We start from the raw sequence: 13,605 nt of genomic DNA, 5'->3' as shown, positions 1-13,605 counted from the left end.
GCCACACCCCTTCCTGAAACTCACAATGCACAAAAGCGTAGTAATGACTCTAAGATATCCTGGAGAAAAGAAGCTTGTTTATTTTGCTGAGAATTTCCCAGGTTTGATAAAACAGTGGAAAGCCGCCAAGGACAGTTTTGATTCTGTAAGTATTTTATTAAAGTGGAATAAATTAGTCTAATTTTATGGTTGACGTATGTACTTAAATTTTGAACTAAGGCACTTTAAAAGGGGATCCTGTGGATAGCAGATACTAATTTTCCACATGCTTCTCTTCGCTCAGAGAAAACCTCTTACCCACCCTCCAATTCTTTTCCTACGAAGGGACCAACAGTTTGTCGCTACTGCTGGAGTTGTCAATATAAAGCGTATATTTTGAAAGTCAGAAGTGACCTATTTTCTATTCTGTTTGAACAATATACGTAACATATTAAAATCTAGTTTTTCTATTCTTATGACATAAAAAAATAAGATTACTTCTTTGTATACTTTGTGTGCCACATCGGCTTCTAAGAAGGGTTTGAAGTAAGTAGAATTCACTGTAACACTACCATTTCACTGTTGTATTTTGAAAGCTATTGACAGCACAGAATTTAATATAAAACAATATATCTATACTACTGTATTATCACTACAAAATAAAATGTTAACAATTGAAGAGAAAGTATATAAAAGTTCTCCGTTGAGTTGTTTAAAAATAAATGTTTCTATTAAATGTTTGTACAGTTGTGTCTTTATACAATGGAGCTAACATACCTATCTTCATTTTTTTCCATTTTCATTTGGTTTTGATAGGTGTACCGTCCCATTTCTTCATAGGTATTTTGATTGGCCCATGCTGATTTGCCATTGGAGCGAAGTTTTGCAAGATCATTTCGGAGCCTTTCATTCTCATGTTCCAGTTTGTTAATAGATGTATGCCTCGAATGTTCCCTGTTAGTGAAGTCCAAACTCTAGAGAATGGAAAAACCATCACTGAAAAAACTGTTCCTTATAAGGGAATGCGTATTTTCTGTGCACTTAGACATGGCTGTCGTAAGGCCCTTTCATCTGAGTCCAGTGACATGGCTCTACCTTTGTGTGCCTCCTGAAGCCCTCTCCTGCCCTCATCTCCTCACAACATGGACACTCAGCGACAGCTGCCACCGAACGCTTCACAACGAGAGCAATGAATCCACCACTGTCCGTGTTCACTTCTGCACTAGCGTTCTCTCTCTCTCTAGAACAGACTGGCTGGATTTAAGGGTTTTCGTGTCTACAGGGTATGCCTTCGAGCATTAATAATAGAACCAGAATTAATACACATTTCAATTTTGGAAGATTTTTTTGCTCTGATTACAATAATATATGTCATTATAGAAAATCACACATCGATTCCCCACTGTGGGGTGATGAACAATTATCTACTAAATCCATACAGACTGGAGTCTGATTCTGGACCATTTGAGAGCAAAGATGTAACAGTTGAAATTGTGGCAGTACTAGTCTTCAGGAATGCGGCTTCATGATGTAGTTTTACTATCTGGTATGCACCACCTAATCTTAATGTGTCCTAAGAAGGGGATATGAAACATGTTCAGATCACAAAATGAGCGGTTTACAAAGCAAGAACAAAGATTTCTGATGAGTTCTGAATTAAATGCTGTAAGAAATTTTATGGAGAGTCTACACTTTTCTTCTCACAGAGTTTAAAAAAACAGGACATAGTCTCACACAAAAACTCATGAAAATGCTTTAAATGACTACATGGTCCTTTCTAGTCCTGTGATTTAGATATCTGTGGGTCATGTAGTTGCTGATTCAACAAGAGTTCTCTGTTGTCAGAGGGTAATATTTTAGCACAAAAAGTATGACATGGATAAAGTATCATCTTTGAAGCTCCAAATTTCTATGGTTATAAGCCCATAAGACTATAGATGAATATGTCTTAGAAATTTTATTTTGAAGTTTCTAAATGTAAGGTTTTGGCATGTAGGCCACTTCATGGCCTAGGCATCCCATAAAGTCATTATTTTTATTTTTACTAACTGCATGTCTTATATTATTCACATAATATTATATATCATATTAGTATCAGGATTCCTAAGTGTAGAAATGTGTACATATTAGGTATTAAAAAGGTTTACCTATTGGTTTTAATTTTTGCTTTCAAAGGCCAAGCCTGCTTACTACATTTTCTGTTTACTGCCTAATGTGTTATAGAAGTTCATGAATCGTTAGAAAGGTCCCACCTTTGAAAGAAGATTCTTCAGGAGGCCAATTTGCCCCAGAACAACACAGAAAGGGTTATGTGCTTATACAGCTATTGACCAAGGTGCCCTTTGGAATAGAAGGATCATTAAAGGTATGTCTCTGCTTGTTAGGCCCTTGCCTTTTGTAGGTCTTCACGTTTGCTCATTGAGATACATCAGTGCAGATACAAGAGTAATCTGTAACATGCTTTCCAAGAGAAAGGACTGTTTATTCTAAAATTAGAGTAGATTGGGGCGCCTGGGTGGCTCAGTCGGTTAAATGTCCGACTTTGGCTCAGATCATGATCCCGCGGTTCGTAAGTTCAAGCCCCGCATCGGGCTCTGTGCTGACAGCTTAGAGCCTAGAGCCTGCTTCGAATTCTGTGTCTCCCTCTCTCTCTGTTCCTCCCCTGCTCATGCTCTGTCTCTCTCTCTCCTTCAAAAATAAATAGATAAATAAATAAATAAATAAATAAGTTAAAAAAATCTTTAAAATTAGAGTAGATTTATAATAAATATAAAGGAGGCCATCTCATAAAATTTTGCCCTTCCTAAGGTAAGTATTCATATGAACAGATCTGGTCGAGAAAGTTCATGAAAGATTGAAAATTTTACTCTAAAAAAAATCTATTCATCAAAATATGTAACTCTTGATGGTCTGCTGCTTGGTTATAATTTTGTTCAAGCCTTTTCTATAAATTTAGATTTCGTCTGTGATTCTTTTTGGCCCAATGTTGGTTTAAAGTAATTAAGAATGATAGTAATAATTTTTTAAAAGACTCTATAATTTTCTAAATGCACCATAATTAAATAAGTGTTGTGAGCATGACCTGAAAAAATTACATAGGTAATGTATTTGCATGATTTATATTTAAAAGCATATTCCATTTTCCTTGACGACAACATTTTTGGGCTCTCTCATTTCATGTTTTTCTTAAAGGCTTTTCTAGTAATGTCAGGACTATATCCTTCACTAGATGGGTTATCGTGTGAAAATAGGCACTGATTAAATTCTACCTCTGTATTTCTGATGGGTTATTTGATAGGCCTGTTAGCTAAAATTTTCTTCCCTCAAATTTTAGGGTTTTGTAGTTTTAATCCATTGCTTCATTCTCGAAATGGCAAAACTTCCTAGTACTTACTTACTCTGGCATGCCAGCATGAGGCCAGTTAAATTCCTGCAGTGTTTGAAGAACAGTATTTTATGTTACACCTTTTCTTTTAAATTCACGTATGTTCAACAATAATAGGCTAACCGGGGCGCCTGGGTGGCGCAGTCGGTTAAGCGTCCGACTTCAGCCAGGTCACGATCTCACGGTCCGTGAGTTCGAGCCCCGCGTCAGGCTCTGGGCTGATGGCTCGGAGCCTGGAGCCTGTTTCCGATTCTGTGTCTCCCTCTCTCTCTGCCCCTCCCCCGTTCATGCTCTGTCTCTCTCTGTCTCAAAAATAAATAAAAAACGTTGAAAAAAAAAAAATTAAAAAAAATAATAGGCTAACAAAGTACTTCTACAGAAGGACAGGCTTTATCCATGTTTTTGTTTTATGGGTAGTATATTAATTTTTAATACATAAATGGATGTTTTAGATTGTTGTGAGGGTAGTAATTTTTTATGCTATTATTTTATTTGGCCAACTTCATGGATGGTGAAGGGCAGATGAGCAAATGAGTCTTAAAAATTACCACCAATTCTGAATTCTGATGAAATCTGATTTTACGGCACATTTCTTAGATGCAGGAAAATTTAATAAATATACTCACGGGCCTAAGTAAATACGGAATCACAAAAAAAACTATCATGAAAAACTTGATTTCTCATTAGCTACCCAGGGAAATACAGGTAAACACCTCATACTTTTCTCTGAGTAACTAACTGTTTTTGCACAAATCCAAGGGAAATGTCTTTCTCAGAGCCACTTCTGTTACAGTTTTAAAAGTATCTCTCTGAGACCCGAGGAAGAGTTACCAACCAGGCGGGCAGTTCTTCACAGACTCAGTGGAGGGAAAGGGGAGCTGCCATAGCTGGGAGCAAGGGACAGCTAATGACTGAGGGCAGGCCCCTACCACTGGGTGAGGGCCTTGTTTAAACTTTCTTTCCCTAAGTGTGATAAACAGGGCGCTTCACAGTTAGTCAAGTGGGAAAATTCCCAAAGTTCTACTTATTTAGAAATGACCTACCTTAATGTCAGTGATTTCACTTGTCTGGAAAGGAAAAAGAGAATTGTTATTCGAATATTATCCAAATACCACATATTTTAGAAGCCCTAAAATAATGATGTAAATATTTTGTTTCTTACTGCCTGGGGTAAAAGTTCAGCACCAATCCTTTAATTCCATGTTTATTTATCCATTACAATTATTTCAGAAAGAATTAACTATCTAATTGTGGGATTTGAACACATAACAGATAGGAGTTTTCTTTAGTATGAAATCTTTAAACTAATGAGTGCTACATAAAGTAACATAATAGATTGTATACTTTTTAAAAAATTCTTTTTAACGTTTATTTATTTTTGAGAGAGAGAGAGAGAGAGAGAGAGAGAGAGACAGAGAGTGAGCAGGGGTGGGCAGAGGGAGAGGGAGACACAGAATCTGAAGCAGGCTCCAGGCCCTGAGCTGTCAGCACAAAGCCCGACGCAGGGCTCGAACTCACAAACTACGAGATCGTGACCTGAGCCGAAGTCAGAAGCTTAACTGACTGAGCCACCCAGGCGCCCCAGATCATACACTCTTAAAGAACAAAGAATTATATTTGGTCTTTTTTTTTTTTAAATTCAATAGGCACTTGAGATTTTTCTCTTTGGGGAGTGGCTTGACTATTTCAGTTATCAAAGTCAATTATAAATCTTCACATACAAAAAAGAGAGAACAATGATAAAGTTAACTTTCTATATGAATTACAATTCAACATAAAGCATATATGATTAAATACTATTTTAATAAGGTATCACACTGAAGGCCACACATCAATGGCACTCCATTTTATGATATCCATCCAATTAACCACTCTTTAAACAAACACATGTTGTATATATATGTGCTAAGTGCCAGAGAGGTAATCAAGTACAAAAAAGTGACCCTGCTCTCATGGAAAATACATTAAAACCGAGTAGACTAAATTAACATGTATGAAAAAATAGTGAATAATATAAAGTATAATTATATATTAAATTATGCTGCACCAAGTATAAACTCAAATGTTTCTGAATCAATGAATGGCAACTGAGATCATGCAGAAGGTGAGATAAAACAACACTCTGGCAATCTCTCATGATGTGAGCAATAATTCCCATGAAAGTTTACTCATGCCTCTTACACTACAGGTGAGACCCATAAATCCACAAGTATTCATCGAGCCCTATCCTATACCAAACCCTCTATGAAGAAGTATAAAATATAGTCCACTTCTCCCATCAAGAAGTCTACGACTGATGAGGCAAAACATACATACACTAAACAGTTAAAAAAATAAAGGAAGACAATCCAAAACTCAGTGCTAAGGAAAAGCATTCAGGTGGAGGATATATAAAGGATTCATTCATTCATTCATTTGTTCACTCACTCACTCACTCATTCATTTGTTCATTCACTCATCTAACAAAATATTTTTTCACTGCCTCTTATGTTCAGGCACTGTACTAAGTGCTTGGATATAATGGTAAACTAGGACCGTAACTGCCCTCAATGGGCCTACTGGTAAGGGGATGGGTAGCTGACAAGAAACAGGTAATTTTAACCCTGTACTATGAAGGGTGTTAAATAAAGGATGTTATGGTGGTTTCTAGGAGGGACACTTAGCAGAGCAGAGGAAAATCAAAGAAGATTTTGTATAGCATGTAAAATTTATGCTGAGTTATCTAAAACATTAACAGGGCATAACTATGTGAAGTGGGAAAAGGGAATTTTTAGGTAGAAGGAAAGCATGTGCGAAAGCCTGGAAGCAAGAAAGAGCATGAGAAGTGACCATCACATATGCAGATGAGACTGAGACAGGTCTAGCTCTAGCAGAGGGTTTGTTGTAGGTCACTATAAGGGACACAAAGTGGGAGAGCCAGATTAAGGAAGCCATGGAATATAAAGAGTTCTAACCTCCTATTGGAAATTGAGCACATGTTCTTGATAGGAAGAAGAACACAAGGAAAGGTTGTGTCTGGGATAAGGAGGGGAGAGCTTAGAAGCCACGAGGTAATCCAGAGGAGGTAACTTGGAGTGGTTGACGGATCTATCCTTTAAGGGAAAGCATGGAGCCAGAGGCGCAAGAGCCAACAGCAAAACTGGGGGAATGAGTAGAGGCAGGAACAGTAGTGGGAGGAGCCAATGAATAAAACAGAAGAAACAGAGAGAACCATAGGATATTATAGCAGTATTATGCATTTGGAGTTATCCAAACCAACTTACAAGCTATATGATCTTGGGCAAGTTACTTAAAAACATAAAGATTCCATTCCCTTTTCTGTGAAATGATATCGTCATACCCAACCACCACATAGTTGTTATAAGGATAGAGACACTATGTATGTAAAGCGTCCAGCAGATTATAAGGCATGGAGTAAACACCCAATACATTGCAGATCTTTGTTATTATACAGTTCTCCAAGTTTCCCTGACTCTCCCTCATCTCTGGTCTTTGTACATTCTGTTCTTTCAGCATGACTCTTTCCCACCAATCTGTATGGCTGACTGCTCCCCAGATGCCTTTTATTACTCCCACAACAGGGTTAAGTAATCCCTATCAGTGCCCCTGAATTCTGAGCTTTCCTATTGCTCTTTAGCATAAGTATCCAGTTAATTGTCCATATCTACTAATAATTGGTCTCCTTCTACTAATATTAAGTTTCCTAAGTTCAAGGATCTAGTCTGACTTATTCACAATCTTGGCATACTGTCAGATACGTAGTAGTATTCAATAAATATGTATGGAATGAATGGAAACATTCTGTAGTGATTGTGGCATGGTATAGATAGGGAACAGAATAAAGAGCTCAGAAAGTAACCCACACACATACGGTCAACTGATCTTTAATAAAAGCACCAAGGACACATAGTGGGGAAAGGATAGTGTCTTCAATAAATATTGGGAAAACTGGATATTCACATGCAAAAGAATGACACTGGACCTCTATTTTATATGACTCACAAAAAAAAATAACTGGAAGTAGATTAAAGACTTAAATACAAGACCTGCAACTGTAAAACTCCTAGAAGAAAACAGAGGGGAGACAGATATTTGATATTGGTTTCGGCAACGATTTGTTGTATTTGACACCAAAAAGCACAGGCAACAAAAGCAAGAATAGACAAGTGGCACTATATAAAACTAAAAAAAAGCTTATTGCACAGCAAAGGAAACAATCATAGAGTGAAGAGGCAACTTCATGGGAGAAAATATTTGTAAACCGTATATCTGATAAGGGTTTAATTTCCAAAATATATAAGAAACTCATACAACTCAGTAGCAAAACAAACAAAATAAAACCCACAAACAAATAATGCAATTAAAAAATGTACAAAGGACCTGAATATACGGTTTTCCAAAGAAGACCCATAAGCGGCCAAGAATAAGAAGTTATGTGAAAAGGTGATCGACATCACTAATCATCATGGAAACGCAAGTCAAAACCACAATGAGGCATCACCTCATACCTGGTAGGATAGCTATTAACAAAAAGGCAAAATACAACAAGTGTTGGTGAAGATGTGGAGGAAAGGGAACTCTTGTACACTGTTGGTGGGAATGTAATCTTGCACCATCGTTATGGAAAACAGTATGGAAGTTCCTCAAAAAAACAAAGATAGAACTACCATATGATCACCAATCCCACTTCTGGGTATATATCTAATGGAAATGAAATCAGTATTTAGAAGAACCATCTGCATTCCCATGTTATTGCAGCATTATTCACAATAGCCAAGGTATGGATGAGTGGATAGAGAAAATGTGTTATTTGTGTATATATACTTATATACACACACAATGGAATATTATTCAGCCATAAAAAAGAAGGAAATCCTGCCATCTGCATCAACATGGATGAAACCGGATGACATTATGCTAAGTGACATAAACCAGAGAAAGACAAATACTGCATTATCTCACTTATACGTGGAATTAAGGAACAAAATCATATTGTAATAACTTTGTATGATGACTTTGTATGGTGGTAACTATACTTATCATGGTGAGCACTGCATAGTGTACAGAATTGCCAAGTCACTGTATTGCACACCAGAAACTAATATAACATTAGATGTCACCTATACTTCAATTTAAAAAAAAAGCCAAATTCATAGAAGTAGACAGGAGGATGACAGTTGCCAGGGGCTGAGGGGTAGGGGAAAAGGCCAGATGTTGAGTCAAAGATGACTAGGTTCATTTATAAGATGACTAGGTTCTGGGGATCTACTATTCAGCATGATGACTATAGCTAACAATACTGTACTATATACCTGGAATTTGCTAAAAGGATAGATATTAAGCATTGTCACCACACGTACACACACACACACACACACACATTATAACTATATGAAGATGGATGTGTTAATTAACTTGATTGTCGTAATCATCTCACAATGTATATACACATGCAATCACATTGTACAATTTAAGCATATACGATTTTATTTGTCAATTACACCTCGATAAACCTGGAAAAAAGGTTAAGTTTTAAGAAACTAAGTTGAAACTGGCTCACTGACTTGAAACATGAGTGCTAGTTTCCCTGTGGGACAAACATTTTCTAATATTCTCTTGAGGAGCGAGGGAGCCTTGGAAGTTGTTGGCATCCTGTTGCATCTCCCTGTCCCATATTTATTTATTTTTTTAATATAATTTATTGTCAAATTGGCTTCCATACAACACCCAGTGCTCATCCCAACAGGTGCCCCTCAATGCCCATCACCCACTTTCCCCTCTCTCCCACCCCCCATCCACCCTCAGTTTGTTCTCTGTATTTAAGAGTCTCTTCCGGTTTGCCTCCCTCCCTCTCTGTAACTATTTTTCCCCCATATTTATTTCTAACCCTTCACTCCTGAGCCAGGTGTGTGGGACTCCTGTCAGGGAGAGCTGGTGAGGAATCTTTCCCTCCCCAGAGCCAAGCAGGGCCACTTATCCTGGGCAGGTCTTGGCTGACAATTTTGCCTGGTCTCCCTGATCTCAGAGACCAAACCCACTCTACTCTGTGACTGTGAGAGTATGTTTGGGAAGAAACGTAAGAGAATATTTCATGGCAATTGATGGGATGCAGCAAAGTTATAGCCAAAAGAACACATACAGCTTTAAAAGGCTTCACCATCAAAAACATATAAAATTAAGAAATTCAGTGTTTATATTAAGAAATACAAAGAGCAACAAAATAAAACAAATTGGGAGGAGGAAATCGATAAAAGATAAACATAATGAAATTAGAACGAATAGATGAAATAATAAATCCAAAAGCCAACACTTTTAAATACTAACAAAATACATAATCCCCTTGTGTGCCAGGCTTTAAAAAAGAAGGGCAGAGAGCTAAACTATACAAGTTTAGGAATAAGAAAGGAAACATGAACATAGACTATAGAAAAGACAAAAAGAATTATAGGATATTACTACCTTTGGTAACAAGGAAACAATTTGGATTGTGTAAAAATTTCCTAGAAAAATACAAATAATCAAAGCAACCTGAGAAGAAGTGAAATCTGAATATACCAAGTATGCTAAAAGAGAATGGAAAGGTAATTGTAAATATACTTCACTGAAACTTCAATGTCCAGATGGTTTCACAGCTAAGCTCTTTTTAACCTTTAAAGAATGGATAATTCCAATATTATTTAAACTATTCTAGATAACTCATAAAGATGAATACTCCCAATTTTTGTTATAAAGCCAGTATAACTTTAAAACAAGTAGAAAGAACTGTGTATGAATCTCATTTATATACACAGGTCATAATTTCTGTTTTTAAATGTTTATTTATTTATTTTGAGAGACAGCGGGAGCATGAGAGCAGGGAAGGGCAGAGATAGAGGGAGAGAGAGAATCGCAAGCAGGCTTTGCACTGTCAGCACAGAGCCCGACGTGGGGCTCGATTCCATAAACCGTGAGATCATGACCTGCACCCAAACCAAGAGTCAGACACTTAACCAGTTGACTGAGCCACCCAGGCACCCCCGCAGGTCATAATTTCCTAAATAAAATATTGTCACATAGAACCCAGGAATATGTTGAAATTGTTAGAGTATGACTGTTATGGGTTGAATTTTCTCTTCCCCTCCCCCCACAAAAGGTATGCTGAAATCCTCCTAACTCCTATATCTCAGGATGTGGCCTTACTTGGAAAAAGGATCTTTACATAGGTAATAAAGTAAAGATGAGGTCACTAGGGTAGGACCTAATCCAACATGGCAGGTATTCTACAAAAAGGGGAAATTTGGATACAGAGACAGACACCCATGGAGGGAAGACCACACGAAGAAACTGAAAGTTGGCCGTGAAGACAGAGACACAGGAAGGGCGCCATGTGAAGATAGGATGATGCATGTATAATCCAAGGATTGCCACAGATTGCTGGCAAATCACTAGAAGCTATAAAGAGATAAGGAAGAACCCTCCTCCACAGGTTTCAGAGGGAGTATGGCCCTGGTAACACCTCGATCTTGGACTTCTACTTCCAGAACTATATGACAATAAGTTTCTATTGTTTTCAGTCACCCAGTTTGTGGTACTTTGTTATGGCAGGCCCAGCAAATGAATACAACGACCAAGAAGGTTCATTCCCAAAATTCAAAGATGGGTCAATATCAGGAAATCTGTCAACCATACTCTATCATACATCAACAAATTATAGACAAAAACCACATGATGTCATAAATGCTGAAAAGCTATTTGATAAAAGCTGGCAGCAAATCTTAAAAACTCTAAGTAAACTAGGAATAAAAAGATATAAGACCATAGCCCAAGAACAATAATTATTCTAAACAGTGAAACTCTAAAACAATTTCATCTAGAATCAGAAATTAGACAGTTTTCTCAGCAATCACTCTTATTATTTAATATTCCCTTGAGGGTTTTAGCAAATGCAGTATGACAAAAATAACTGATATGAACAGTAGAAAAAAGAGCTAAAACTATCTATTTTTGTTGAAATGATAGTATATCTCAAATATCCCTAAGAATCCCTAGTAAATGCCTACTAGAATTTAAAGACAATTTGTTTTTTTTACTATATTGGAAATAAGTTCTTAGATATGGAAAAAGGAAAATACTTCACTTACAACTGTGACAAGAATTATAAAATACCTGAGCATAATTTTAAAAGAAAGGCACAGAACCTAAAGAAGGAAAATTGTAAGGTCTTATTGAAGAGCATAAACTGAGATATGAAGAAATGGAAAACGATGTCATATCCTTGGATGAGAAAATTTACTATCATGAAAGTGCCAGTTCTTTCAAAGTAATGTGTAAACTTATTTTGATTCCAAATAAAACCCAACAGGAAATTATCTGGAGAAACGGGATAAATTGACCTTAACCTTCATATAAAAATTTAAATTGGGTTCTTGTTTTATATCACATGTAAAATTGTAATTCAAATGGATTAAAAGCTTAGATGGAAAAAGACACAAATCTTTGAAGACACTCTAACAACGTATACTGTCTAGAAGCTGGAAAAACCTTGTTATTCTAGGAAGAAAATTCAGAAGCTGTAAACAAAAAGATACATGTTTTTGACAAATGAAGGTTTAAAACTTTGTGTGTGGTAGGGGTGCCTGGGTGGCTCAGTCACTTAAGCGTCTGACTTCGGCTCAGGTCACGATCTCATGGCTTGTGGGTTCGAGCCCCGCGTTGGGCTCTGTGCTGACAGCTCAGAGCCTGGAGCCTACTTTGGATTCTGAGTCTCCTTCTCACTCTCTCTCAAAAATAAACAAACATTAAAACTTTGTGTATGGCAAAAAGATATCATAAATAAAATCACAAACAATAAATTAAGGAAATTGCTGTTATAAATTGACAAGAAAAAGACATCCCAACAGAAAAATGAGCAAAGAATATAATTCATAGTACATTGCCAATAACATACAAAAATATACTCACAGTATCCAGGGAAATAGAAATTCAAGTACTACTGAGAAATCACTTTACACCCATCAGACTGCCAAAAATTTTAAAAAGCAGTAACACCTATTGCTGGTAAGGAGGAACATAAAAGGTATGCACATACAGAGATAGTAGAAATATGATTTGACAACAAATGTTTTAAAATTAAAACATACATATCCTTTTTTAAAGTTTTTAAAATTTATTTTGAGGGAGAGAGAGAAAGAGAGAGGGTGTGTGTGTGCAGGGTGGGGGGGGGGGCAGAGAGAGAGGAAGAGAGAATCCCAAACAGGTTCCACTGTGCTTTCAGTGTGCAGCCAGACACGGGGCTCCATCCCACAAGCCATGAGATCATGACCTGAGCCGAAATCAAGAGTCGGACGCTTAACCAACTGAGCCACCCAGACACTCCTAAAACATACATATTCTTTCAATCAGCAATTCTTTTCTTAGGAAGCTGTTCAAAAATGTATGTATGAAGATTTTTTTTACAGTATTGTTTATTGGTGCACAAATCTAGAAACAGAATTGAATTAATGACGAATGAATTGATCCCGAAAAATAGCTGAATAAATTTTGATACATTCACATCATGGGATATTATGAAGCCATTATACAAAATGAAATAGACCTAAACTAGTTGATTTATAACGATTCGCAAAAGATATTGCTGAGCGGACAAAAACAAGATGGAGAAAAGTATGCATAATGTAATCCAATTTACAATAAAAGTTAATATATGACTATATACATGTATGTATAGATATTAGTTATATGACTATACACATGTATGTATACATATTCACACACACGCATACACATATATATGAATTAATAGACATGAAAAGTACAAAACAATACATACTGAACAGTTAACATGTGTTATCTGGTGGAGGAGGTTATGAGGTGGGTAGGGAAACAGAGCAAAGGGGAGAAGCAAGAAAAAAAGACTGCATTAAATCACTAGTATGTAAGTTATGATTCAATTTACTAAAAATTATATATATTTTACACGAGTACATATTGATTTTCCTAAGAAATTACAAAAAAAGATGTTTCTCTACTGTCTTATACAGATGTTGGTGATACAGAGTCAAAAGGCAATTTAGAATAATGTGTATATTATACACTTATTTCTGTAAAGGAACACTTAACTCCTCCCTTCTATATGTGTGTGAGCAAGAAAAAGTGATAGAATGCTACATACTAGTTTGTTAGCACTGGATATCTCTGGATTCCAAATTGGGATTGGGGAAAGCAGTGGAATAATTAGCTTCTTCTTTACAGATCTTTATGTG

At 36.6% G+C, this 13,605-nt stretch overlaps 1 protein-coding gene across 3 annotated transcripts in view; it reads right to left on the bottom strand.

Moving 5' to 3' along the window:
• DEUP1 (deuterosome assembly protein 1) overlaps positions 1-13,605 on the bottom strand; it is an 82,611-nt gene that overhangs the window by 16,401 nt on the left and 52,605 nt on the right. For all 3 annotated transcript variants that reach the window (XM_049653440.1, XM_049653430.1, XM_049653435.1), the window contains exons 12-13: positions 4,408-4,431; positions 757-953 (exon numbers count right to left, since the gene is read on the bottom strand). In XM_049653440.1, coding sequence (XP_049509397.1) covers positions 757-953; positions 4,408-4,431 — 221 coding nt within the window. The remainder of the gene's footprint in view (positions 1-756; positions 954-4,407; positions 4,432-13,605) is intronic.

This window comes from Panthera uncia, chromosome D1, assembly GCF_023721935.1.
Source record: "Panthera uncia isolate 11264 chromosome D1, Puncia_PCG_1.0, whole genome shotgun sequence".
In the NCBI taxonomy this organism is placed as follows: Eukaryota; Metazoa; Chordata; class Mammalia; order Carnivora; family Felidae; genus Panthera; species Panthera uncia.
This window is presented reverse-complemented; position numbering and strand designations above follow the sequence as displayed.